At 44.3% G+C, this 24525-nt stretch overlaps 1 protein-coding gene and 1 long non-coding RNA gene across 3 annotated transcripts in view; one reads left to right on the top strand and one right to left on the bottom strand.

The window, feature by feature from the left end:
* LOC142586000 (PX domain-containing protein kinase-like protein) overlaps nucleotides 1-20546 on the top strand; it is an 82607-nt gene extending 62061 nt beyond the window's left edge. Inside the window, exons 11-14 of one of the 2 annotated variants that reach the window (XM_075697195.1) lie at nucleotides 3765-3843; nucleotides 9508-9640; nucleotides 13298-13430; nucleotides 17645-20546. In XM_075697195.1, coding sequence (XP_075553310.1) covers nucleotides 3765-3843; nucleotides 9508-9640; nucleotides 13298-13430; nucleotides 17645-17889 — 590 coding nt within the window. In that variant the 3' untranslated portion in view covers nucleotides 17890-20546. Of the gene's footprint in view, nucleotides 1-3764; nucleotides 3844-9507; nucleotides 9641-11525; nucleotides 12173-13297; nucleotides 13431-17644 lie in introns of those variants that run through there. The other variant, XM_075697196.1, reaches the window with a different exon arrangement.
* Nucleotides 1-24525, bottom strand: part of LOC142586002 (uncharacterized) — a 39888-nt gene that overhangs the window by 7370 nt on the left and 7993 nt on the right. The gene's annotated exons all lie outside the window — the stretch shown is intronic.

Raw genomic sequence — 24525 nt, 5'->3', positions numbered from 1 at the left:
ATTTCGACCTTCACAATGGAGACACATTTGTCAGGTTTCAGGAAAGGCTTTGTCGGGGGAACAGGGCACCATTAAACTCTCGCATGCTGACAAGGCACGCACAACCGGACCCAGTCCCTGATGTTCGCACTGATGCCAGGCGAGACAAAGCATGATGAGACAAGCTTTTGGGATGTACACATGCCTGGGTGAGAAAGAGTGTGATAAGCGTTGAATATTTGCTTGCAGACAGAGGCGGTTAGGTAAGGCCGAGGTGTGCTGTTAGATGTGTCACAAAAAATTGGCACATCTTCAAAGGTGACTGATTCAAGCTGAAACATGTTGATGCTTCACGTATATGACAGAGCTCAGAATCATTTGCTTGTTTTGTAGCCAATTCTTGGAGGTTGAAAGGAAATGATGTTGACGTAGAGCTCTTGGAGCGACTATATGTCATCCACGTGACTGAAGGCACCAGCTGGCGAGTTGGCAATGCCGATGATGTGGCGTATGTCAATTGAAAACTCTGAGATGAAGGCGAGCTGGCGCACCTCGCGTGGAGTGTATAGTGAATCAGAGCAGCCAATTGAGTAGGCGAGAGGCTTGTGGTCAGTGAAGATTGTGAACGAGCGGCCTTCAAGTAGGTGTTGGAAATGCCTCATGGCAAGAATTATGGCGAACAACTCACAGCCAAAAACGCTAGTGTGTTTGAGTAGGGGTCATGTGTTCTTAGAAAAAGGCATGGGGCTGCCACCTTTTGTTGCAGTACGGCTCCGACCGCAAAGCTAGAGGCATTCATCGTGAGCAACAACAGGTTGCTCGGGTTGGGATGGGATAGCAGTGTGGCGTCGGCCAAAGCATGCTTGATGGAATTGAAAGCTTCATCTGCCGTGGTGTCCCGGGGCAGTGCAGCTCACGAGTATTTGCCGCAGAGCAAATGCTTGAGGGGTTCCGGCAGCATAGCACAGCTTCTAATAAATCAGCAGTAAAAGTTTACCAGGCCTAGAAGCTGGCTTGAGGAACTCCATGATGGCCTACACTTTGTGAGGAAGAGAATCCGTTGTTATCCAAGCAATGGCTGAGAAAATCAAGTAATGATACTCCAAACTCTCTCTTGGCAGTGTTGACAATGATACCGTTTGAGTTTGAGTCTGAGTTTGAATTTATTCAACCATGTGGCAGGTGCTCAGAAAGCTGATGGAGGTGTTGGAGGTGCTCTTCGTGGGATGAGCTTCGCACAAGCATGTCGTCAACGTAGGTGAACATGAATGGCAGACCACATGTAACTGTGCCGTTGGCCCTCTGCGTAGCTAGCTTCGGACCCACCATTCCCTGTTTTAGAATGTTTCCCTTCTAACTTCATTGTTGACATAAATGGGACATGAGATACTATCGCGCTTGGGCGACTTAAGCCAGCATTCAGGGAAGCACCTGCGCTTAATGATCTCACTATGCCTTCCTTCACCGGACATGCGGATTCCGCCTTGGAAGTGTTGCTCCTCTTCATCACATTCACTGGACTGCCACTTGGGCATTGTGAACATCGTTCATTGCTTCAGCTTCCTCTCTAAGTGGGGAGCAATCTGTAGCGGCGTGGCGATGGAGCTGCGCACCACCCCCGCACCCATAAACAACTCTGCTGGGTGTCCCGCGGGCCTCTCGTGAATGTACCTTCATGGGTTCTGCACACCAGGCACACGGACACATGATCTGACTCGCTGTGCCAAACGTCGTTTGGTGTGTAAGCTCGCTTTTCTCATGACTTTATTTACTGCTTTCCTTTCGTACTAGGTCCACGCACTGTACTGCTCTTTGCTCCTTTTCCCTCTTTTCTCATCTCTCTCTAAAGCTCTTGCCACATCCAGCACGCTCACTCAATTCTCTTCTTTTTGGACAGAAATAAACTAGGCCTTGTTACTGAAAAGACGTGTGTCGGTTTTGTCCACCATGACTCTACAAAGATATGAAAAGGGTTGTGTACCGTCTGTGCTGCACTGAGTGGTCCCATGCATATAAAGGGCACTCATAAGAACAGTCTATGTGGTGCCATCCACTTCAAATAACTCTTTCCTTGCCAGAGAAAAAAATAGCTGTTTCTTTATGGCTTTTGTAATTATATTTCATTGAGTGTGTAATCGTGGTTACAACAACATGATGTGTATATCCAGAGATGGTATACCTATGCCAATTGCCCCAAAGTGGTACATTTGTGCCGAGCTGCACCAAAACCATAGAAACGCTTAAGATTGCACCCCAGCAGCTCTAAAACATTTAGCGCGACCACCACAGGTCGTGTTGAGGCCAGATTTGGAGGAAAGTGGCAGCTAGGTAAATAGCCTAGGCTTTTGGGACTTCATCCTCGGGGACATCTGGAGTCACCGCGATAGTCTAGCCTCACACAAGCCCTGTGCTGTTCTGGTGCATTCACGTGCGATAACGGGTGAGCATATTAGTGTGCTCGTGAATCCATCCCTGTTTATGGTTTTTTGAGGACTTGTCAGTAGCATATGTTGAGGCTTGTCTCGTGAGAGGCCAACACACGTACAACAGTAGGCACACATTCATTCTTGCCAGCGGGGTCAGTGGTAGACCAAATGAGCCTTGCTTGTTCACCTGGCATTGAGAGACACCCCATTTCTTTTGGAAGTCTTTTCACATGTCAACTGTTAAAACAGTTAAACCTTGATATAATAAACTTCAATATAATGAAATTTTTGATATAGTGAAATATTTAACTTTTTATGACCTTTTGTCCATAGAACACCATGTGGAACCTCAATATAACTAAGCGTGTTTCAAGATAACGGAATTTCACTGCCACCATGTCGGAATACCGAGACAATAAATGGAAAGTTCCACGGATTAAGGATGGTCAAATTACAACCAGCTGCTTACGAATGCACCTCTCGAATCACACGCCACGCGACCTACTCGCTGCAGTGGCTTAGCAGCTATGGTGTCGCGCTGCCGAGCACGAGTTCGCGGGATGAAATCCCGGCCGCATTTCCATGGGGGCAAAATGGGAAAACAGCCATGTCCTATGCATTAGGGCCACACTAAAGATCCCCTGGTGGTCAAAATTAATCTGGAGTCCCCCACTATGGTATGCTTCATAGTCAAATAGTGGTTTTGACACAAAACCCCAGAATGCAGAATTCATGCTGTGCAACCAAGAGAGACGGCCAAAGTGGAGCAACATCATGCCCTGTATAAAATCCAAGTGAGATAAGATCCTATGATGCCCTGTGCGCTGTATGCTTTGGGCGTGAGTGAAAGTGCATGAGGGTGAGGTGAGAAAGATGGAGCAAGGGGGAAGGGTAGCGAGCTCACGGTGACCTGGTGAGGCAGGCACGAGGGGGCCGCAGCTGTGACTGCGCTTGGCTGTCAGCATGGCCGAGCAGCTGTGCCAAGATACTGGAGGTTGTGTAAGCGTGAGTTTCGGAGATGCGTTGAAGTGAGAGGCAGATGACGCATTCACTCCCCACTGCCGGCGGTTTTCATGATATCGTTGTCTCACTGCGGGCGACACTATCAGCCATTGGGGTGGAGTAGATGCAAATATGTGGCTGGCTTTGCATCAAAGACATCGTCGAAACGGCATGAAACAGTATGTTGCCCCCACATGGCAAAAAAAAAAAGAAGTAGCCATGAAAGTCTTTAAACAAGACAGTATTTAGAATAATGCAAGTTAGTTATAATGGGGGGGAGGGTGGAGGGTACTGAATTTTCAGTTTAGTGAGAGGTTTTGTTTTGAATGTGTGCTACTCTCGCTGGCTCTGTTGCAGGGTCAGTTCTGGAAGCGCTTCTTTCTACGGAAGCATGCAAAAATGGACTGCCTTCAGTGGCCAACCTGCTCATGCATCCGTGAGTGAACAGAAAGCTTTGCTCCATTCGTCAGGTTTAGCTTGTCTGGAGAACAGCACATTGTATGGTGCAGCAGCCAAATTGTTTTGAGAGCATTGATCTGAATGCTTCAAAAATTTCTGTGGTGTGGTCACAGCATGATTTTTCAGTGTAATCAGAGTGTCATAAAGGTACAAAAGCCTGAAGAGGTCACAGGAAGATTGAGGCCTGAATTGATCAAACAGTGGAGCAAACAAAGGAAGCCTTTAGCCAGAATTTTTCAGCAAGGGGACTTGTCTCATTCGATGGAGAATGTTGGTTCCAGGCTGAAAGCTTCAGACCGAGGCTTTCTTCGATCAATAAAAGTCTGTCAGAGTTGCATATGCATGGAGATGGTTCTTGACGCTTTGACCACTTGCTGCTAACGTTGTTGAGTAGTTGCTGTGTGTAATTGCTCCATCCAAGTTCAGATTATTGAGATATTCTCTTTGTAGCCTAGTAGTAGTTTTACTAGTATGACTTAAGAAAAGAAGAAACTGCTGTAGCTCCAGGAAAGTGGCATGTACCATCAACCGCAAAAGTTTATTGGATGCAGGATCTGCGAAGAAGCTGAATTCTAGCGAAGCATGGTCACACAGCCTTGAATTAAATGTTCCAGCATGTAGTAGCCTTCACCACCTACACAGTGATTTATTAAATTAGAAGTGCCATTTCTTAACAGTGCAGGAATTCACATTTGCAGGGGAAATCATATCCCGTAAACTTTTGCTGTTGGCTTTACTATTACATATTCTGGCCAGATTAGTGTCTTGAAATAGAACTCTATTTTAGTGGACTGAAAGTTTCCTACTGTGATATCTGCAGCATAACTGCGACTCAGCATAGTTGGAACAGATTCATCTTAAAACTTTTTGTGCGCAAACAAACAGGGACGAAGAATAGGGGCAACATAAGGACGAGCGCTTTCTAACAACTGGTTTTATTTTTGGAAAACTACCTACCTGTAGGGCAGACTGCGAGATGCATTAACACGAGGTTAAGGGAGCCCTTGTCTAGTCTGAAAGGTCGCCCTAGTACGCATTTGGCAATGCATTGCCAAGAACATGATTGCTCACCTTGTCTTAGTAGCACAGACATTTTGTATAGGCATAGGAATCAAACCGCTAGGGAAATTGTGGAAGCACACTGGATTGAAAAACAAAAAGAAAAATGCATCAGCCATCCTTCTGTTTCATTGTTAGATAAAGAAAATTCGCTTCTATCATCACATCTTTAACACATTTTATTGTAAGTGGTTGTTTTATGCACCTTGCTGTTTTTAGATTGACTGGGTGGCTTTTGTCCACGTCTTTTTATCACAAGTGTTATATGTAATATTGTCACATAGTAGTGACGGTGAAGAAAGCAGCAATGCAGTGGAATACAAAACTAGCTTTTATTGGGCGAACCTGTGCCCACAAGAACAGGCTACACTTACAGCACAACGATAGCGGCAAACACCGTCGGCGATCGTCGGAAATCTGATCAGCGGGTCAAGCGCGTCGGCTTTTAAAGAACAGTCGTCGAATGTTCCAGATTAATCGTTCGGACCCGCGTGCCTTCCACAAAGTTCTACACCATTCGCGTCAGGTGATGAAATCAGATAACATAAGGTTCGGCGACAACAGACAGCGGATAGAAGCATCGATAACTTTCCAGAAAATTCGGATACGTGCAGGCGCATCCCACGCTGTGCAATTACATTTGTTAGGCGGCGAAACGTGGTTGCCCGATAAAGATAAGTACACGTGTCAATATTGACGTGCTCTCTTGACTTGATCTCGCAGCTCGGCGGGTATCATATGCGCTATAGGCGTGCTCTGTTGACTAGATCGCACAGATCTGTGAGTATTTAAGCAGGTAGTTCTTCAAAAATAAAACCAGTTGTTAGAAAGCGCTCGTCCTTGTGTTGCCCCTATTCTTCGTCCCTGTTTGTTTGCGCAAAAAAAGTTTTGAGGTGATATCTGCTGTGCATCTAAGTTTCTGTCATAATGAAGTCAAGAAGCCTCTGCCTCCATGGAGATCATCCAGTATCTTTTGTTCAATGTTTTAGTAAATGACTGCATGCTTTACCCTTCTGCTTGGCAAGCTGAACCTATGCACTGTGACTCACAGCAGCTTTGGTCATCAAAGCAGCCACTAACTGGTCCATGGGGAAGATTTGGCCGATAAGAATAAGACATGAATTGGTGCATTATTACACCAGTTTTTTACATTAGGAGCAGAAGTTGTCAAATAGGTTTTTCAGAAGAGTGCAGACATTGCCACAAACCACTGTTTAAATGTTACTATGAGAGTGATATGTAGAATGCCTTCTCCTGTATGAGAGAGAGAGAGGTATTTATTACGATAGAAAAGCTGAGAGGTTGGCCTGAATCAGTGTTCCTACCAATGCTCTTGTATGAGCAGGGCCAGTACAAGGTGGTTTATGAAAGTGTGGAACCCATCACTATGTAATTGCTGCAGCCTTTGGTTTTGTGTTATTTTCTTTTCACAGGATTGTGTTAGAAAAGTGGCAGCTTGTTATGATAAAATTAACAGGGTCCATTATGAAAGTAATGCACATGATTTTATTATGATGCGGCTATCCATAGCAGTGTGGTAAAACCGGTCAGGAAATGTGACAAGTGTCATGCCCTGCCAACGTAGTTGGTCACCAGTTTACTCTGAGCAGTGTGAGCAGATAACATAGCGGGATGGAGCGTTCGCTTGAACAGCGATACGCTATCAAGTTTTGCATGAGGCTTGAAAAGAATGCAACCGAAACATTCCAGATGCTTCAAGAGACCTTCAAGGACAACTGCATTTCACGGTCACAATCTGGGAGGTGGCACAAGGCGTTCAAGGAGGGCTGGGAGGAGGTCACCAACGTACCCCGTTCAGGACGCCCAACAACGACCAGAACCGACGAAAACGTGGATCGTGTATGCGAAGTTTTGCATTCTGACCATCAATTGAGCATCCAACAAATTGCTGATATCGTACACATGTTCACATTTGTGGTACATGGGATAGTGACCGAGGATCTGCAAATGCGTAAGGTCTGCAAGAAGCTTGTGCCGAAAGTGTTGACAGAAGATCAGAAAGAACTTCCGAGTTTCACGCTGTCAAGAATTGATACATTTGATTCAAAATGAGCCGGACTTTCTTAACTCTGTCGTGCCTGGAGACGAATCCTGGATGTGTGAGTACGACCCAGAATTGAAAAAGCAGAGCAGCGAGTGGCACACAAAATCATCCCCCCACCCCAAGAAAGTGCAAATGAGCAAGTCTCACATCAAAACGATGCTCATTGTCTTCTTTGACACCCGAGGAATCGTCCATTTTGAGTTTGTACTGCAAGGAGAAATTGTCAACTCAGTCTTTTACCTGGAGGTGCTCAAGACATTGAAACGTCGGGTCTCACGCGTCAGGGCTGACATCAAAGACACGGTCAAGCTCCACCATGACAATGCCCCCAGCCACATGTCCTTCATTGTCACTAAATTCCTGGCCCGGAGCAACACCCCGGTGGTCCCCCATCCCCCTTACAGTCCTTACTTAACTTCGTGCGACTTCTTTTTTTTTTTTTTTGTTTCCCAACTGAGCGCTGAAAGGAAAGCATTAGGAGACCATGGAAAACATCCAAAAGTGTGTTACAGCGTTCCTGAGAGACATTCCCATCGAGGACTTTCAGGGTGCCTTCCAGGCGTGGCAGACACGTCTCCACAAGTGTACAGTCACTGACTGATTTTTCGGACTCCAAAAATTTGGACATGCTCGATTATTCGGTCTGCTTCGCTGCACCGCCATTCTCCCAATAGACCATAATGTATAACAACTGCCGAAAGTTCGGACACCTTGCAACATCTCGTCTGATTTTTCAGACACTTCTTGAGCCAACTCGATCGAAAACACCGTGGACTGACTCTGACCGGTGCATGGTTCGACTTGCTGAACGACATTTTTGTTGTGAACGGAGCCTCCTTGCTGCCCCACGAAGTGGCGCTACTGCAAATCCCCGCTCATCATCACCGTTTCTGCCTGGTTCGATAGAGTGGCTCTACAGCAGTTCCGGTTTCAGCTTAGTAAGCCATGTCAAGACAATCCAGCAGCTGATTTGTTTCTTCGCGCACGACCAATGCCTCCTTTACTAGATGCCAGCCGCGTTGTCCTTAAACTCGGTTCCTGGCCCTCTCCCTTTTCTTTCCTGCGCGAAAAGGCAACGAGCGCCGCTTGTGGCAGACGTCTGCAACCTAGATCACGTGCTGCGGCCTCTGAGATTACCATGGCGTTTGTTGCCATCTCGGAGGCCTGCGATAACGCTCGCTAACAGACGCCCGCGCATATAAAGCGCCGGCGGAGCATTCAGCCGCCGCTGCCACATCCGCCGGAAGTTGAAAAGGCAACGAGCGCCGCCTCACGGAATTTATGCTGAACTAACTTCATCTAAGGGAACCGCCGCCGCAATGGGAAAGCAAGCAACACGGCTGGCATCTAGTAAAGGAGGCATTGGCACGACGATGCGAGTAGGCCATGTTTTTACTTTGTGCATCTGGACACCATCTCACTTGACAGTTTCGCAGGTGCTCATGCTGCTGTACTGACATGCGCAGAACTCAATGAACGGCGAGATCATTCGTCAGGTTTCGGCTGCACCGCCGGACGATGACTCCGAGTCGGAAGATGACGCACCATGTGCTACGCTGTCGTCGCATGCTGAGCGTGTACAAGCGAATGGATGGATGGATGGATGTTATGAGCGTCCCCTTTGGAACGGGCGGTGGGTTGCGCCACCAAGCTGTTGCTACTATGCTGCCTAATATTCTACCTAGGTTAACTAATGAAAAAAGAAAAAAAACACTATGAACTACAACGTCCACATTTTCTGATCCCCTATTGCGAACTGTGCTTTTGTACGTCTCTGTCTTTTGTCGTTTCCCTACTTTTCTTCCACCAATCCTTCAATCGCCTTTTACTAGTGTCTATTGCGGACCTGTTTGCTTTACCACTGCTCCCACTGAACCCAAGGGCTTCAAGGAGGCCAGTGGTGCCTAAATCGACCACTGGGTAGACGTCTTCACATTCTAATAAAATATGCTCCGTCGTTTCCCTAGCTTTATCGCAGCAAGCGCATGCTTCTCCTTCCTTATATCCCGCTTTATAGGTGCGTGTTCTAAGGCATCCCGATCTCGCTTCGAAAAGTAATGAGCTTCCCTTTGAGTTATCATAAATGATTTCTTACCTGATTTCGTTTGTGCCTGCGCTTTCAGCCACCTATAGTGACCGTAAGACCCTCTTTGAGATTCAGGCTTATCTGATTGCACGCTGTTCACAATTTTCTTCATTCACGATTTCTTCAAGCCTACTGCCCAGCCCGAATAAGTGCATGGAAATAAAGGATTTTTTTTTTTTTTGCTTAATCTGCTTTTTCGGACACCTGTTTATTCGGACATTTCCGCAGTCCCCGTGAGGTCCGAATAAACGGTCGGCGACTGTATTGATGCAGAAGGAGAGTATTTTGAAGAATTTTAACCATTTGTACAGGTCCGGTCAATAAATCTGTTTTTTCCAGAAAATGCACATTACTTTCATAATGGACCCTGTATAATAAGAATGTTTGCTTGTTAGCCATGGCAACTGTTTAAATGAGATTCATGGATTCAGCTTTTTCCAGAAGGTGGCACCGGCCAACGGAAGCATAGCCAAATTGGCACTCAAAGTTCCCAGTTTCTTGAAAGATGCACTCAAGACTGCACGCTCACGCACGGAGAAGAGGCTACAGGAGGATCAGAAGCAGGTGTGTGTCTGTTTTTATCTCATCTGCTGGGCAAGGCAGGATTCACAGCCACCTGTTTGGTCTCATGGCAAAAGAAGTTGTGGGTACCATCATATTTTTACGGGGATGTTGGGAGTATTCTTAGTTTTCCGAAAGGGTGCGACCAAAAGCCACAGGGGATGAAAGGTGATGTGGCTGCGGCGAACGGGAAGATGGGCAACGTGTTTGCGATGAACGAGACTGATGTCCGCACGGTGATAGTGAGCGACTGTACCACGTGTTCCTAGCAGAGTTGTCAGCGCTGTTAGACTCAGTGGTGGACAAAACATTGCGGGCATTTCCATCAAAACGGCTCAGGTTGGTCAGCGTGCGAGGTGTTGAAAACCACGAGTTGCGACAGTATCGGTCGACATGACCAATGTGGCAACAGGTGAAACATATTGGCTGGTCATCCGCAGTTCTCCACTCAGTCGGGTTGTGATGCGGAGAGAAGCTTCGGGGTGGAGCGAAAATCGTAGAAGGGTGTTCGTTGGCTCTGGGGTTAGTGACAGCACAGACAGAATGTAAACCAATGTTTTGAAGTCCCTGGCGAACGATGGCTTGTACGAGGGGAACTAAAAAAGGGGTAGCATCAGCGCTACGTGAACAGAAAGCTGCGGGTGCCATTGCATCCAGTTCACGTCGAACGATTTGCACCACGTCCTCTGATGGCGACGCACGCTGCTGTGCGGGTTGATCTTTACACATCGACATTGTGGCAGCATTTGGAAGTCTGGTGAATGGTTGCAAGACGTGTTGGCTTTTGGCCTGCTCGAATTGTCGACACTCTTTAATGATAGCATCAACTGTCGAGCAGCTTTTGCACATGAGTTGATTAAAGGCAACGTCAGCAATGCCCTTAAGCACGTGCCCAACCTTTTCAGCTTCTGTCATGGCGTTACCGGCTTTACGACAAAGCGCCAGCACGTCCTGGATGCACGACACATAGGACTCCGTGGGGGATTGTGCACAGGAGGCCAGTTCCTGCTTTGTGGCAATTTTATGGCCAGCTGGTTTGCCAAAAAACTCTGTCAACTTCTCTTTGCATTGGTCCCAGCTGGTTAGCTTCTCTCTGTGGTTTTCGTACCACACCTTTGCCGTGCCTCTTAGGTAGAACAGGTTAACTAGCATAAGCGTAGGGTCCCATCTGTTGATTCCACGCACACGTTCGTGCATCATCACCCACTCCTCAACATCGGCGCCATCGGTCCTGCAGAAAGTTCCAGGATCCTTGGGTCGCACAACCACAACCGAAGGGGACAGCGACGTAGCTGGCTACGGTGACGTTGGAGGCGGCAACGGTGTTGATCCCGCGTGCTCACCGCCATTCGTGGTGGGGACGGTGCTGCAACATCCACTGCGAAGCTCTGTTTCCAGCCGTGGTACCCAGCACCTCCCACCAATATGTTACGGGGATGTTGGGAGTATAGAAAGGGTGTATTTACAATATATACATAAGCAGAGTCAGTGTAGTTAAAAATGGCTGACCAGCAACAACATGCAGCAGCCAGCGTCTCGCAATCTTCTTCTTCCTTCCTCTTCTTTTATCCTTCCATAACAATATTTTAGAGTGGTTGAATGAGGTTTCTCCTTGTTGACTCTAGTAGGCAGTGACAACATGATGTCAGCATGAATACTCCAGGCACTATAGTTAGTATTGTGGTGGGGGTACTATAAATGGGTGCAAATAGTAAATTTTGAGGCCGAATCAAACATAAGTTGAGTAGTTCCAGAAACAAATTGAAACTCTTTTATAAATAGTTTTCAAATAATGAGCAGGAATTTTCGTTGTTAACATGGAACTGTGTTCATATGCTACTGTATATACTTGTGCAATGGCCACAGGTGTGTTTGTTTTTTTTTTCAGATATTTGGGGTGAAGATTGGTGAGGTGCGACCATTACATATGGAGAAAAAGACAAATTTTTTTTTCATAATTATTTTTGGTGGTATTTGTCTTTATTTAACTGCAGTACTCACTTGTACTGGTTCTGGCTATTCTTGGCCATTCCCGTGGCACGTCACCTGCTGGCTGGAAGCAATGGTGATGCCCCACAGACCAGCAAGCTGCCAAATCTCGGAGACTGTGCTTTCGCTACTTGGAGGTGCCGAAAACTTGGCACGGCTGCCTTGCTTTTCCACTGGTTAAAAAAAAATGCTTCAGAATTCTTGCACCACACAACAGATAACACTGCCAAACTTCTCAAAAATCAAGGGTTGCAGCTTATACATAGGTAATTTTTAAACATATTTTGGGGGGATTTCTTTTACAAAGTTCTGGGTGCGGCTTTAACATGGTTTTGGCCATTACACGAGTATATATAGTAAAGTACATGATCCAAAGGTGCTACATCCATATAGTACTACTGCATGGTTATGTAACTCTAACCTAGGTGAATGATACCACATTCATAGTGTTCGTAGCCCTGAGTTAATTCTTTCAGGTGTGATTGGTTGACCAGTTAGTTAGACTTAATTATGCAAAACTTTGGATATTCTTATATAGGGTATAAGTTGTATTGTAAAACTTGTAGAGCATGCTTTAAAACAACCACTGAAGTTTGCGTGGCTGTTAATTCTGGGCTCTGAAGAAAGCCCATAAAATATAAAAGTGACATGGTTATATGCTTTCGGGTCTGGATTGGAGTACTCTCAGTCATGTTTTCAAAGAATGAAGTCTTCGTCCTCATAGTAAAACAAAAGATTACAAGGGTGTTTCAGTCTCCCCTGTGCACCAGCCTATTGGTTATTATGTAGCACTGGCAGATTCCCATCAGCATGAGGATGTTGCTGCCTGGCTTACACTGCATTATGTTGCTGATTGCTTTCTTTTTGCGGCCTTTGAAAGGATAAATGTTAGCACTCAGTACACTCACTAGACTGTGCAGTATTTTGTGTGTTTGCTAATAGGCCCACTACAGATGTTGCTAGCAGGTCTCATTTGTTTACCTGTTTTCCAAGGTTCTGTACCTGCACAATGAATAGCGTGTGCCCACTGAGGCCACTAATAGTTAGTTCTCATGTGTGGGAACCTTGGAAGCGCTTACCATTCTTGTTGAGCTGTGTTAATAAAGGCCTCTTTTAAACAGCTTCGAAATTCTGTAATAAAACACCTAGTCAGAACCATTAGGTCTAGTGCTATTTGTTTAATGCATTGTAGGCAGCCCGAAAATATGCAAGTTGTCTGCAAGCAGATGAGATGAGGTGACTAAGACTGTTGTCGACTGTTGCTCGAATAGGAAGCTGTGTAGTGGTCACGAGATTGAGCTCAGCCTCCATACAAGTGTATATCAGCAAGCACATCCTTTGCATCCCGCCCACTAGGCTAGTGTCCGTGTTGAATCAAGTGCTCTGGCTTTGTAGTAAAAGCTGTTTGCATGACCTTGCTGGATAAATTGGTCATCCTTGCCTCCCTTGATAAAACTGTTGGGCATTCGCTTTGCATTGGCGTGGCTACTTCCATTCACATTTATTACCTGGTGCTAGCTGCTCTTAATTCCGTAACATGCTCATATTTATAATGCATTTTGAAAAGGCACTTTTCATTGATAGAGCCGTTCATGTCATCTTTTCTAGACTGGCGCTGCTGCGTCACGCAGCAGCATCCGTTATCTATGCTGAAAGATATTGCATTTGCAGCTGCGACAGCGCACCAAGCTGAGCAAAGCGCAGGCACGTTTGTCACAGGATGATGACCGCAAGAAAAGGCTGCTTGAGCTGAGAAAAGCAGAGAGCAGCCGGTCACAGGCAACTGCCAGCGCTCGCTCCACAGGCGAGTCTATGTTCTCAAGTCACTTGCAATGCTCTCTGCATGGACAAGAATGTCATTTGTTGATAAAATCGTCTGGCAATTTTAATCCTGGAAAAAATTTTACCTCTCAGTAGAGTTAGACTCCCTAAAACATGTTGTGTGAAAACTTTATTTGATGTTCAGTTATTGCAAGAAATCTCCACAATTTTTGAAATTCCCATGCAGCTAGCAGTGCACTATGTCATATGTGTCTCTCAATGCCAATTCAGCATATTAGGCTTTGTAAACTTACCATGTGGCATTTGCTTTTTCCGTCCACTGTCTGCAAACACGCAATGTGCTAAGCCGTTTATGATGTCATGTTGCATCCGCTGAGCAATGTCACATTAAATATCTAAAATTGGCCCCCATATCTACTGCATGTGAACATGTTGGCATCTGCACCATTCTAGGATCGTGGGAAACATAGCGGACAGCTACTGACTTGAACTTTTATGCACTTGTTGAAGAAATTTTCTACAAAGGCTGTAATTTATCCACACCCACTTAACTTGGCATGTTTATTGGCCATAATGTTCCTCCCATTTTCATTAAACTTGATCTCTGTGTCGTTGGTAAGACACACCTGTAACACTCTGTAGTGTTTGAATATGTAATCTACTGCAGAGTCTGTAATTAAAGCCCACACAACTGTATTTCACCTGCACATTATTTAACTTTCCCCTTATTTTCTTCAAATATAAGCTAACTGCTTTGTTTAGGTCACCAATGACACCAGGGAAACCTACTATGAAACTTGTATAACACATGAACATTGGCAGAAAACAAAAGTTTGGCAAATAAATTTGCAAAGCTTAAACTTTGTCTCATAAATTTCAGTTCAATTAAGGCAGTAATGATAAAAGTTTTGCCACAATTTATACATAACATGCAACCCATTTTCTCCAAATGTCGACTTGGGGTGAACGTAGTGACATTCTCTTAAGCACTGGGAACATGGCTGATAATGGCTGTACAGTAAGACCCCGTTAATTCAGCTCATTAGTTAGGACAATCTGCTCATTCGGACTCGTCCCTTGGTCTCACCAGGTGTATGCATTATTTAAGGGCATAAAACACTCGTTAATTCAGGTGTATTCAGCCTTACGCCAGCTAATTCAGACACCCCTCGGAGCACTGCAAGTGTGCCGTGCAAAGGAGTAATGGCAGTGCTGTAGTCCAAGCAGAGTGAACCGGCAGAGCCCGTCGACCCCATGGTCATCAGCAGAAACCTTACGAGAATGACGGGGCAGAACTTCGCGTGCCTATTTGTACGTTTGCATTTTTCTGTTTACCGCCGTAGATAACACTTGATTGGCAGTGTACCTTCAGAACTGCTTATTTTCCTTTACGATTGCAATGATAGCTATCACAGTTTCGTCCGCAGTGGATTCAGCAAACAGTAGTTTCATTTTGACTCGGTGCATGTAGTGTCATAAACACAGTGGAAGCTGGTGATTTTCTACGAGCTATGTTACCGCAGCTTGCACGCTGGCATCAGACTTGCTGGCTACCTTGTGAAGGATGAACGCTCTGTTGCCAACCTGCTCACTGGAGAAAGAAATTGAAAATTAAAGAATTCTTGCAAAGGCTGTAAATAACTGATACTCTTAAAGCTGTGCCCCATGTATTCATTTATTTATTTAAAGATACCTTACAGGCCCCTAGAGGCATTGTTTAAGGGAGGAGAGTACACTCAAAGATTATAACGTACAATAATTAAAATACATATGTGAGTACATATACAAAAAATACAGTGTAAGAAATGGGCTAACATACAGTAATTTCATGTTACAATTGTACAATGGACAAACCGAATGCTTTTGAATGCAACAGGTCATTGAACAATAAACTTTCACAGAGTAAAATATAATCAATAAAATTACAGAGTTCGGGGACATAATTAGGCTATAACAAAACAGTATTTAATGGATAGTTGTGCACTAATAACAGAAAAGGCAAGAAAAAATAACACGTTGGGTTATGCAGAGTTTGAAAAATGCATTGTTGGAAGAAGCCGGAAATTTTCTTGGTACTCTCATAAGCAATGGCATTAGGAAGATGATTTCAAAGGTGAATGGCTCTTGGAAGAGCAGTGTAGTGAAATGAATTAGCCTTTCCGTTGTGACCTGCAATGAGGAGTTTCAAAGGCAGAACTGGTCATCATCACCATCATCATTTATTGGACCCTTAAGGACCCTTTACAGGGTATTACATAAGGGGGAGGGGGGGAGTCATCATAGACATACAAAAGTCAAAGATGTTACAACAAGAATGAAATAATGTAGTTTAAGTAATGCAGCAAAATAAAATAGGTGTACAGGCGACTTCAAATGCAACACCACTTGGAATGCGAAGAGAAATTTATACAATTCTAATTTCAAAAATCTGAAAGCAACCACTCTTTAATTTCATCAGGATCGCGTTCCATGGTGGTTGCAACTGGAAGTTCATTCCATTCCTGGATTGCTGTGGGTAAAAATGATTTATTGAAGACAGAAGTTGGTATTATTAATTAATTGCTGTATTATGGATGTATCTATGAAATAATGATAGCAGGGCTATATAATGATAATCATGCAAGGACTGTAGTGAGAGGTAGAGTTTAATTTGCGTTATGCTTTTGTTATAGTCATAACAACATGAAATAAAATGTTCAGCCCTATTCTTAATAGATTCAAGTTTTTCAATCAAGTATTTCTGATGGGGAGACCAGATGACCATGGCTTATTCAAGCTGAGGTTGAACAAATGTTAGATAAGCTAGTTTACGAATGTTTTTATTAAAATTATGTAACTTGCGTCTTATGTACCCTAATGAGCCCGAAGGATTGGTGCATATGTATGCGATGTGTGTTGACCACGAAAGAGCCGAAGTTAACACCAAGATATTTATATTGAGCATCATGCAGAATAGTGATGTTATTTATGTGATGAACTTAGAATTAGTATGCTTGCAACTAAAAGAGATAATTTTGCATTTAGAAATGTTAAGCTTTGTTAGCCAAGTGTTACACCAAAGAGAAATAAGTTCTAGATCTTTTGGGGGGATTGTATGATTATCGGCACACTTATGATGTTCCCATTACCTAAAATGTCAACTTTGTGGCACATTAAGTTAATTTAGGAGCGAGATTGCGCAAGCGTCTCTCTTGCTTTCGGAATGTTTGCTTTGTCTCCTACATCACTGAGTAGGTGGTGTTCAATTTGCGCTGCCGCCTCGCCGTGTTGACAAAAGCATGGCGCCAGCTAATCAAGAGAGCGCAAATGAAGGTTTGAAAAGCGAGATGCTTGTGTGATCTTGCCCCAGGACACTGCTTAAACATCCTGTGCTGTTCGTAAAATATGCTTGTAAAGCTCTGGAACACTTGTGTAAGTAATTTTCTGCAAAGGCTGTAATTAACCTATATATTTCAAACTTAAGTGCATGTCACCTTCAACAGGGCCCCATTCTCTGCAAAGATAGAATTGCGACCACTTTTGGTTCTCTCAGGGAAATTAGAAAATTTTGTAATTGTTTCGAACAGTGTCTTTGAACAGGCAATAAATCGAGGGTTTCGCAATTTTCATATACTCTTTAATTGAGCCACACACTTCAAAATTTGACTGTCCATCACCCCTAAAATGCCTAGCTTGTGGCGATCGAGGTGTTTACATGGCACCTTTGCTCCCAGAATTTCTTGTTCTCGCGCTTGGTGGTCCGCTACCCAGTTAGCCCTGGCGCAGCAGGCGCAATTACTTATTCGGTCTTGCGGTGAGCCTTTTCTCGTAAGCACTGTGACTGTCATGCTGTGCTGTATCTTGGGTGAATAAGCCCGTGCTTGTCGATGACCTGACTTCGAAGCTTTCTCTGCACCATGTCGGAGAATCGACGAATCCTACTGTAATGCCTTTGTGCATTGCTTGCTTAGTGGAGGAGCATCGTGCCCTTTCCTGACCGTCGCTCATAGGGTGAGCCTTGTGCAAACCCATCTCCACAAACTTTACCTCTAGATATAAATTCTGCTGATTATCTAATTCTCCTAGGACACCATGAAAGCATGCATATAATGTTTTGTAGCTCTTTTAGTTGCTCCAACAGTTTTGCTGTAATAGTTATTGCAAGTCTGACCTGTGTTTTTCATATCCACTTGTCTTACTCCGGTCCGCTGGGGCGATGCCTGTGCATCGATTAACGTGTCATCATCTTGCTTCCAGGCACAAAAGCTGAGGACACCCCTGTGACGAAGGCTCCACCTCCCCCTCCACCTCCCCCACCTCCTCCTCCCCTTCTGTTGGTGGCTAGTGGACCACCGCCACCACCGCCTGGACCACCAACTCCAGGGTCAGGATCGTCGGGCTCGTCCACAGACCGCTCTGCCCTGCTCTCCTCCATCACGACCTTCAACAAAGGCGCCTTGCGCAGGACCACCACTAAAGACTGCAGCAAGCCCAAGCTCTGACTGGCCACAAGTTTTGCTGCTCTGGGATAACACCTAACATGCCCAGTGTATCATACACGCTGCGCCACATCCTCCACTTAGGAGATATCAACTTTACGCACCACAATCTGGAAACTGACCTTAATTCAGCAGGAGCAAAGTTCAAGTTGTTCACAGAGCGTATTATAAAAGTTGTGCAGTATGTCAGAACAGGCACACACACACTGCTGATCATCAGATGATGCCACTGCACTGATTATTGTCACTGTACGTGTCTGTTTCTGTTTCCTCTGTTTTGACATGCTTCATAACTTTCAGAATCGTTGTCTTATATGAAGTCTCAGCTCTGATGACTCAATAATAGGAAGGCTATTTCACACCAAATTTCAGTGAAATGCATAAACAATACATGGGGAGAATACACGGGGAAGAAAAAAAATATATTCTGCTTTAAAAAAGTTGTTGCACATTCCTTGATCACTTTTCCAGAGTCAGCACAGCGATCTAGGCTTTTCTCTTTTCAACTTGGCACAAGATTACCTCATCAAAGGATGTTGCTACATGTTCTGAGCCAACAGACACCAGTATTCTTTTTGATCGAGGCAAACAGCTGTTCGGATGTTCCATGCAGCACAAAGGATGGAAGGATGATTCAGACTGTTCTGGGCTGTAGGATGGGTGGCTGAACATTTTTCATCCTAAGCGCTGTATCAGGCCCTCTGCAGACCATGTGATGTTGGCGGTTGTCATGGAGATGTACAACAGTGCCTCGTCATGGAGATCCATTCCTCTTCCTCAAAACTTATGGCAACACTATTTTATGTGACAGACATCAGTGGCATTGTCTTCATATCTAGCATAAATAGTATTCAGTGAATATTTAGGTATTTTCTCCTTCAGGTATAGTGGAACAAATTACGCATTTAATGGCTATCGTATACATTGTGATTAAAGGTTTAATAAACGAGAATTGGCATAAATGTGCTAACCTGTCGACTGCCCACATACCTGAACAAGTGGTCTTTTTTACAGGCGTACAAGAGACTGCCCTCACATTAAGTGGACTAAAGTCAAAGTAATTTCCTTTTATCATGGACACCAAGCAGAGCACGAGAGTATAGACAACATTGCTGTCCAAACTTCAGTTCATTTCCTTTCCCCATTTTTTATCAGAGCTGAAATTGAATAGTACTTTAATTTGAGCATGTGGTACAGCATATTTGATAGGCTGGGCATTAGAAAGTTAAGGTATGAAGTATGTTAATCCTTAAATAAGGACAATAGTTTGGCTAGCTGGGAAGGATGCATGTTTAACAATGGTAGAAAACTGGGAAGGAGGACTGCAGTATTGTAGTTATGTCGCAAACAATGCCAAGGAGCAAGCATCCTACCATTGCACTGGTTGCAGTACAAAGTTTCATGTACATGAAACTTTGTACTGCAGCCAGCGCTGAACACTGCTTCATGTACATACGGACAGGAAGCAGTGTTCTGTGGAGGTGAAATGGAAGAGAAGGTCAGACTCGAATAGTCTGCTGTGCTTTAAAGTAGAGCCCAACAGAAGGTCACACAGCTTGCAGTGTGTGCACACATGATGCAGGCATTGTTGGGAGCTTGAACAACATGTCTGCATGGCGTGCTGCCTCATTTTCTTGGATCTCTGTGGGGCAAGATTACTTCATGTAGAGCGCCTCCCTCCCGTTTTGCTGCTGTTAAGCCCAACAATCATGGAAGGAAAACGTGCCTTTTCCATTAAGTTTTTGTTGTCTCAGTGTTGTGTATGAAAGGTGTGCGAGTTTAATAATTGGTGGATGAAAACAAACTCCAGAAGCCTTTTTAAAAGTTTGTTGTAATTGGATGCAATCAGCATGTTAATTTTGATTACTTCTAATCATACCAGTAAAAGAGGCTAACAGAACTATTAATACGCAAGTGCAACTTGTGATAGTTGAGATGTATGTGATAAACACTAGCACTTGTTTCTTAAGCACAATTTTCAGCATGTCCTAATGTTACAAAACACAGTGCTTAGCACAGCTCCTAACTTATGTAACAGGTGTCATTAATAAGAGAATATTGCAGCTTTTTTGGCTATTTGGCTATTGCCAAGTCTGCAGATGAAGTAGGACTTCAACCTGTATCTCTGAGGTGTGCCATATAGTGAATAATGTCCAAAGCTGTGTTTAATGAGCTGCTAAGGTACACTATGTAGCCATGCTGTCTGCTTTTGTTCTGCCTAATACAAACTACAAGAGGTGGTGATGCTGTATATACAGTAGATCTTATCATATGGCTGCTGTGCAAATCTTATCCTTTTTTGAAATTTCTGAGGTGGTTCCTGCTGCAGAGAACAGTCGACTGAATCTAGACTCTTAGTTCAAAATGGCTTGCGTCACAAGTGACACATTGCCAGCGTGCTGCATACTTATTCTTTGGTGCACCAGGGAAATTGTGGTGCTATTGCTTAATGGGAAACAACCACTGTTGCATTGTCTGCATACACTGAAAAAATGTGACATTATGCATACACACAAGTTTATTGTACTTGAATGCAATGGAGCCCCACATGTTTTATGATGTATTGGGGAGAAAAAGTGACTCCATATGTTTCTATATTATTTCCAATTGTGTACATAGTACAGGAGACTTTTTCTAAATAAATCCTTGTGTATCCTATTTACACTTTGGTGCCTACCTCTTAGGATATAGGCGCATAGGCTTGTGCATACAAATTACATATTTAGAGGAACTTAAAGCCATATGATAAATGATGACAGCGTTATATTGCCTGCAAGTATAAAATTTTTTAAAAATTTTTGTTCCCCAGCATCCTGGTATTTTTACGCATGATGAAAGGGCCCTAAGGTGATTGGAAATTCTGGATGCATATTCATGCCATGTTGTGTAAGTCGCTAATAAACCACTTCGCAGAGTGTCTTTATTCATAAACACAGAAACAGATGTTGAAACTAGTAGATCTCATTTGCGCTTATACAGTTGCTGCACATTCATGAGAAATGATATGAATGTGGTTGGCCAATATTGCCTCATATTTGCTTGTTGCGCCAAGATTCAGCGCGATTGTGTTTCACATTTATTTTAAAGAAGAAACTTTCAACTGCCATATCTCATGATCATAACCAATTTTACTCAGAATCAAGATGATGTTGAGTGCGCCACCTAAAAGTCTGCAGACAGACTCGGCAAATGCTGGCGCCCATTGCAAAAGTCAGCGACTGACACAGGGACCGAGCAACAGTACAATTCACATAATTTAAGACAACAGTGAATGACTATGCATTGCTTAAGGACATATGGTAAAGTGCCTTGAGTTTAGAATAGTGCCAAACTAGTGCATATATCACATTGTCCTGATGATTGTGATGGTGTCAGCAACATTCTTGTCCAAAGATTACTGGCCGCAACATTTTCTGTTGCAAATCTCCAAGCATGACAAGTGTCCATGGGACAGCGTGAGCAAGAAAGTACTAGGCGAAAGCACACCTTACTGGGGCAGGGCACTTCAAGTTCTGTTTGAAGCATGTCGCGCAGGTGTGGCATTTTATTTCTCCTCTTCATTTGTGCATTCTACACATCTTCCTTTGCAATGCCTTCACTGCACACCCCATGAAGAACCGCGGTGGTTGTCTAACTTTCTTGAAGAGCTACACTATAGTTGGCATTTATTTCACACAGTTGTGTGCCAACACGCATGCATGCACATTTACTTCCATTGGCAGTCAGAAAAGGCTATGCTATATTCCATCCTGCAGTTCCATTGTAAGCAGGCTGAACTGTACGTTGGTCTCCCTCATCAAGGAACCAAGTGCAGCCAAGACCTTTCATTACTCACATCCAGGTTTTCACCATTGTTAGCGGCTAGAGCGCAAACTCCGCCAACTGCAGTCACTCTCAATGCTGTGGATATCTAGCCCCTTTGCACACTCCGTGCTCTTGAAGGTGAGAATCAGGACAGCAGTGTGGACAACAGAGACCAAGGTGTGCGCAGTGCTGCCCTTCACAACATGATGAAAAATTAGTGACCATGAGGTCTAAATTTCTTGACCTGCCACATCAGAAAACAAGCATTTGTGAGCACAATCTATTAAAATGCTTGTTACAGTAGGACTGTAATGTGGGCAAGCTGGAATTTGTGTTCAGTGCACAAGACAACTTGCCCTGTCCCTTTTTTCACTTATCTCACTTTCCTTGCACACCAAACAAAAACGTTCTTCAGAGTCGCCAACTATATATGTCTAACCATCACTCGGTACATGTATTTGGATAGCGTTGACAATACAGTCCAGCCAAGTCTGCTAGTTTCTTGCATCCTGTTCTTCCATGGATGATGATGATAAAAGCTTTATTTGTTGCTAGGGGTGCAACGCCCTTATTCCAGGGCACTTTTCTGGTTGAGCTCCAGCACTCACTGAATTCTCCCACACTTGTTCTATCACGAACAACCTGCAAATGATCACTGCAACCATGCTCACCAAGTAGGTGGTGTGCACATTACACCCACCACCCATAAGAAAGCTCCCAAAGAGTAATAGAATTTAGGGTAGCGTGAATACTTGTAAATCACCAAATTTAATAGTCAATAATTTGGTTAACGAATCAAATATCTATACTATTCGATCTTTCAAATATTTGATATATTCGGTCTAGAGACTCGTGCAGTGCCGCATGTCGCGCACGTGCACCACGGAGCCTCCCGAGCTCAATGCCACCAAAGCGAGTATTTCACTTAGTTTTTGGTGCAAAAGCTATAGGAGCGCCGCGTGCACCGCAGATGGGCCGCCCCGGCTGCCACGGTAGCGGACTTGGTCACTGCGAGCACTCCCCAACAGTGGCTGGATGCGAGGTTCGCAATGTGCCTCGAGCGGCCAGTCACGGGGCAATTTTGCATGTGTTCACCGGCTTCTTTCACATTCGGAAAAACACTTTTATGTGGCACGTATCGAGAAATGGAAAGCTGTATCGGGAGTTTTCCATATTGCTCTACAATATTCTAATCGATACTTTTCATCTAATTATAATATTTCAGAAGTTGATTCATTAAGACTAATTACGTAATTGTGCAGAATGCAAAAAATAACTTGAGTATCTCCAAGCGACAGCAAACAACATTACCTTGGTTCTGTCCAGCTACGTGCCATTTGCATATGTCTAAATCTTGGTGCATGATAGCTGAGACACCCTGTATATGCTGATCGCTTCAATAAAGATTTAGTTGAGAGTTAGCGCTCATCCTGTCTGCCTCTAGCCTTTGTCTGTGTCCCTTTGTGCTATAAACTAAGCAAAAAACTCCCTTCATGCAACATACAATGTTACTCACTCCTTTCTGTAATGTTAGTAACCCTGAAAGTAAATAAATGAAATGCAACAAAAAAGCAATGGGGAACGAAATGTGGGGTCTTTTGGGCATCACTTATTCACAGATCCATAGAGCCATACCATTGCAGAGAACTGACACCACCCGCTATGTGATGTCTGATCTGTCCTGGCAGCTGATTTGAATACCCTAGGTTTGAACTCGCCAATCCGCCACCTAATGGTGAATAAGAACTCTCTTGGGTGTTTAAATCATGACCTGAGACATAACGTTAAGTGGTCACTGTAAAACACTTTATTGCTTTTTGGCACAGGCACCCCTTTCGTGGTTGCAGAATGACTGAAAAGGCCTGCTGCAAGGTGCTTGTAGTTCATTTTGCCTGAACAGCCAAACCTTCATCAAGATCTACCGACTAAGTGTGCATGATGGTGGTGCTGTTGTCTCCAGTTATAATTGTTGATTCATTGTAAACAGCCAAACAATTACATGGATCCCACATCCTGTGGGAATCGGTCTAACTGAAGATTTCTTTTATGTTTGCGAGGAACACTGTTTTGCTTAGCAACCATTTGCAAGTATAGACCAACCTTACTAGAACCAACTCACTTTCGCAGCTTTGCATATTGGCCATTGCAAGCATGTGGCCCACACTGTGGTCGCGAAAACTAACAGCACTGCGGTCAAGTCCAGCTACCAGTTGGCTGCATCGGCTGCTTCTGCAGCAGTCCGGCAGCTTGGTATTGCACACATTCGCTTGTCTGAGTCGATTTATTACTCCAGTGAAAAGCTATACTGCCTTCATAATTAGAGTTCATGGTTTGCGCTACAAGTCACAGCTTTGCAAGCGCAATACGAACCCCAAGGGCGACGTGTACGCTTCAGTTTTAACAGCTATGCATGCTATGCTGCAAAGCTACTCCGACATCAATTGTGACTGGATGTCTCAGCCAGATAAGGCAGCTCATAATCGATTATGTGGGAGGGGGATAAAAGCAGGATAGCTAATGAGGGAAAAAGCAAAAAAGGAAAGAAAGCTACTGGACAGCATGAAAAAGCTTTAAAAATGATTATCGTGCCATCTGCAATTGGAGAGCTCCCTTACATGCTATATAAGCTACGCCCTTACTGGGAGGAAGTTAGTTGTATTGTGCGCTGGCCCACCCCCAAATTTAAGGTTCACCTGCTTCCAAACTTCAAGGTGGTCCATCCCCAAATTTAAAGTTGGCCCAGCCGTAAATTCAAGTTAGCCCCATCCAAATTTCAGTTGACCCACCTCCAAATTTCGAGTTGGCCCCCGTCCAAATGTTAAGTTGGCCCACTCA

This window comes from Dermacentor variabilis, chromosome 6, assembly GCF_050947875.1.
Source record: "Dermacentor variabilis isolate Ectoservices chromosome 6, ASM5094787v1, whole genome shotgun sequence".
In the NCBI taxonomy this organism is placed as follows: Eukaryota; Metazoa; Arthropoda; class Arachnida; order Ixodida; family Ixodidae; genus Dermacentor; species Dermacentor variabilis.
The sequence above is the reverse complement of the archived record's forward strand: the minus strand, read 5'-3'. Positions and strand labels throughout refer to the sequence as shown.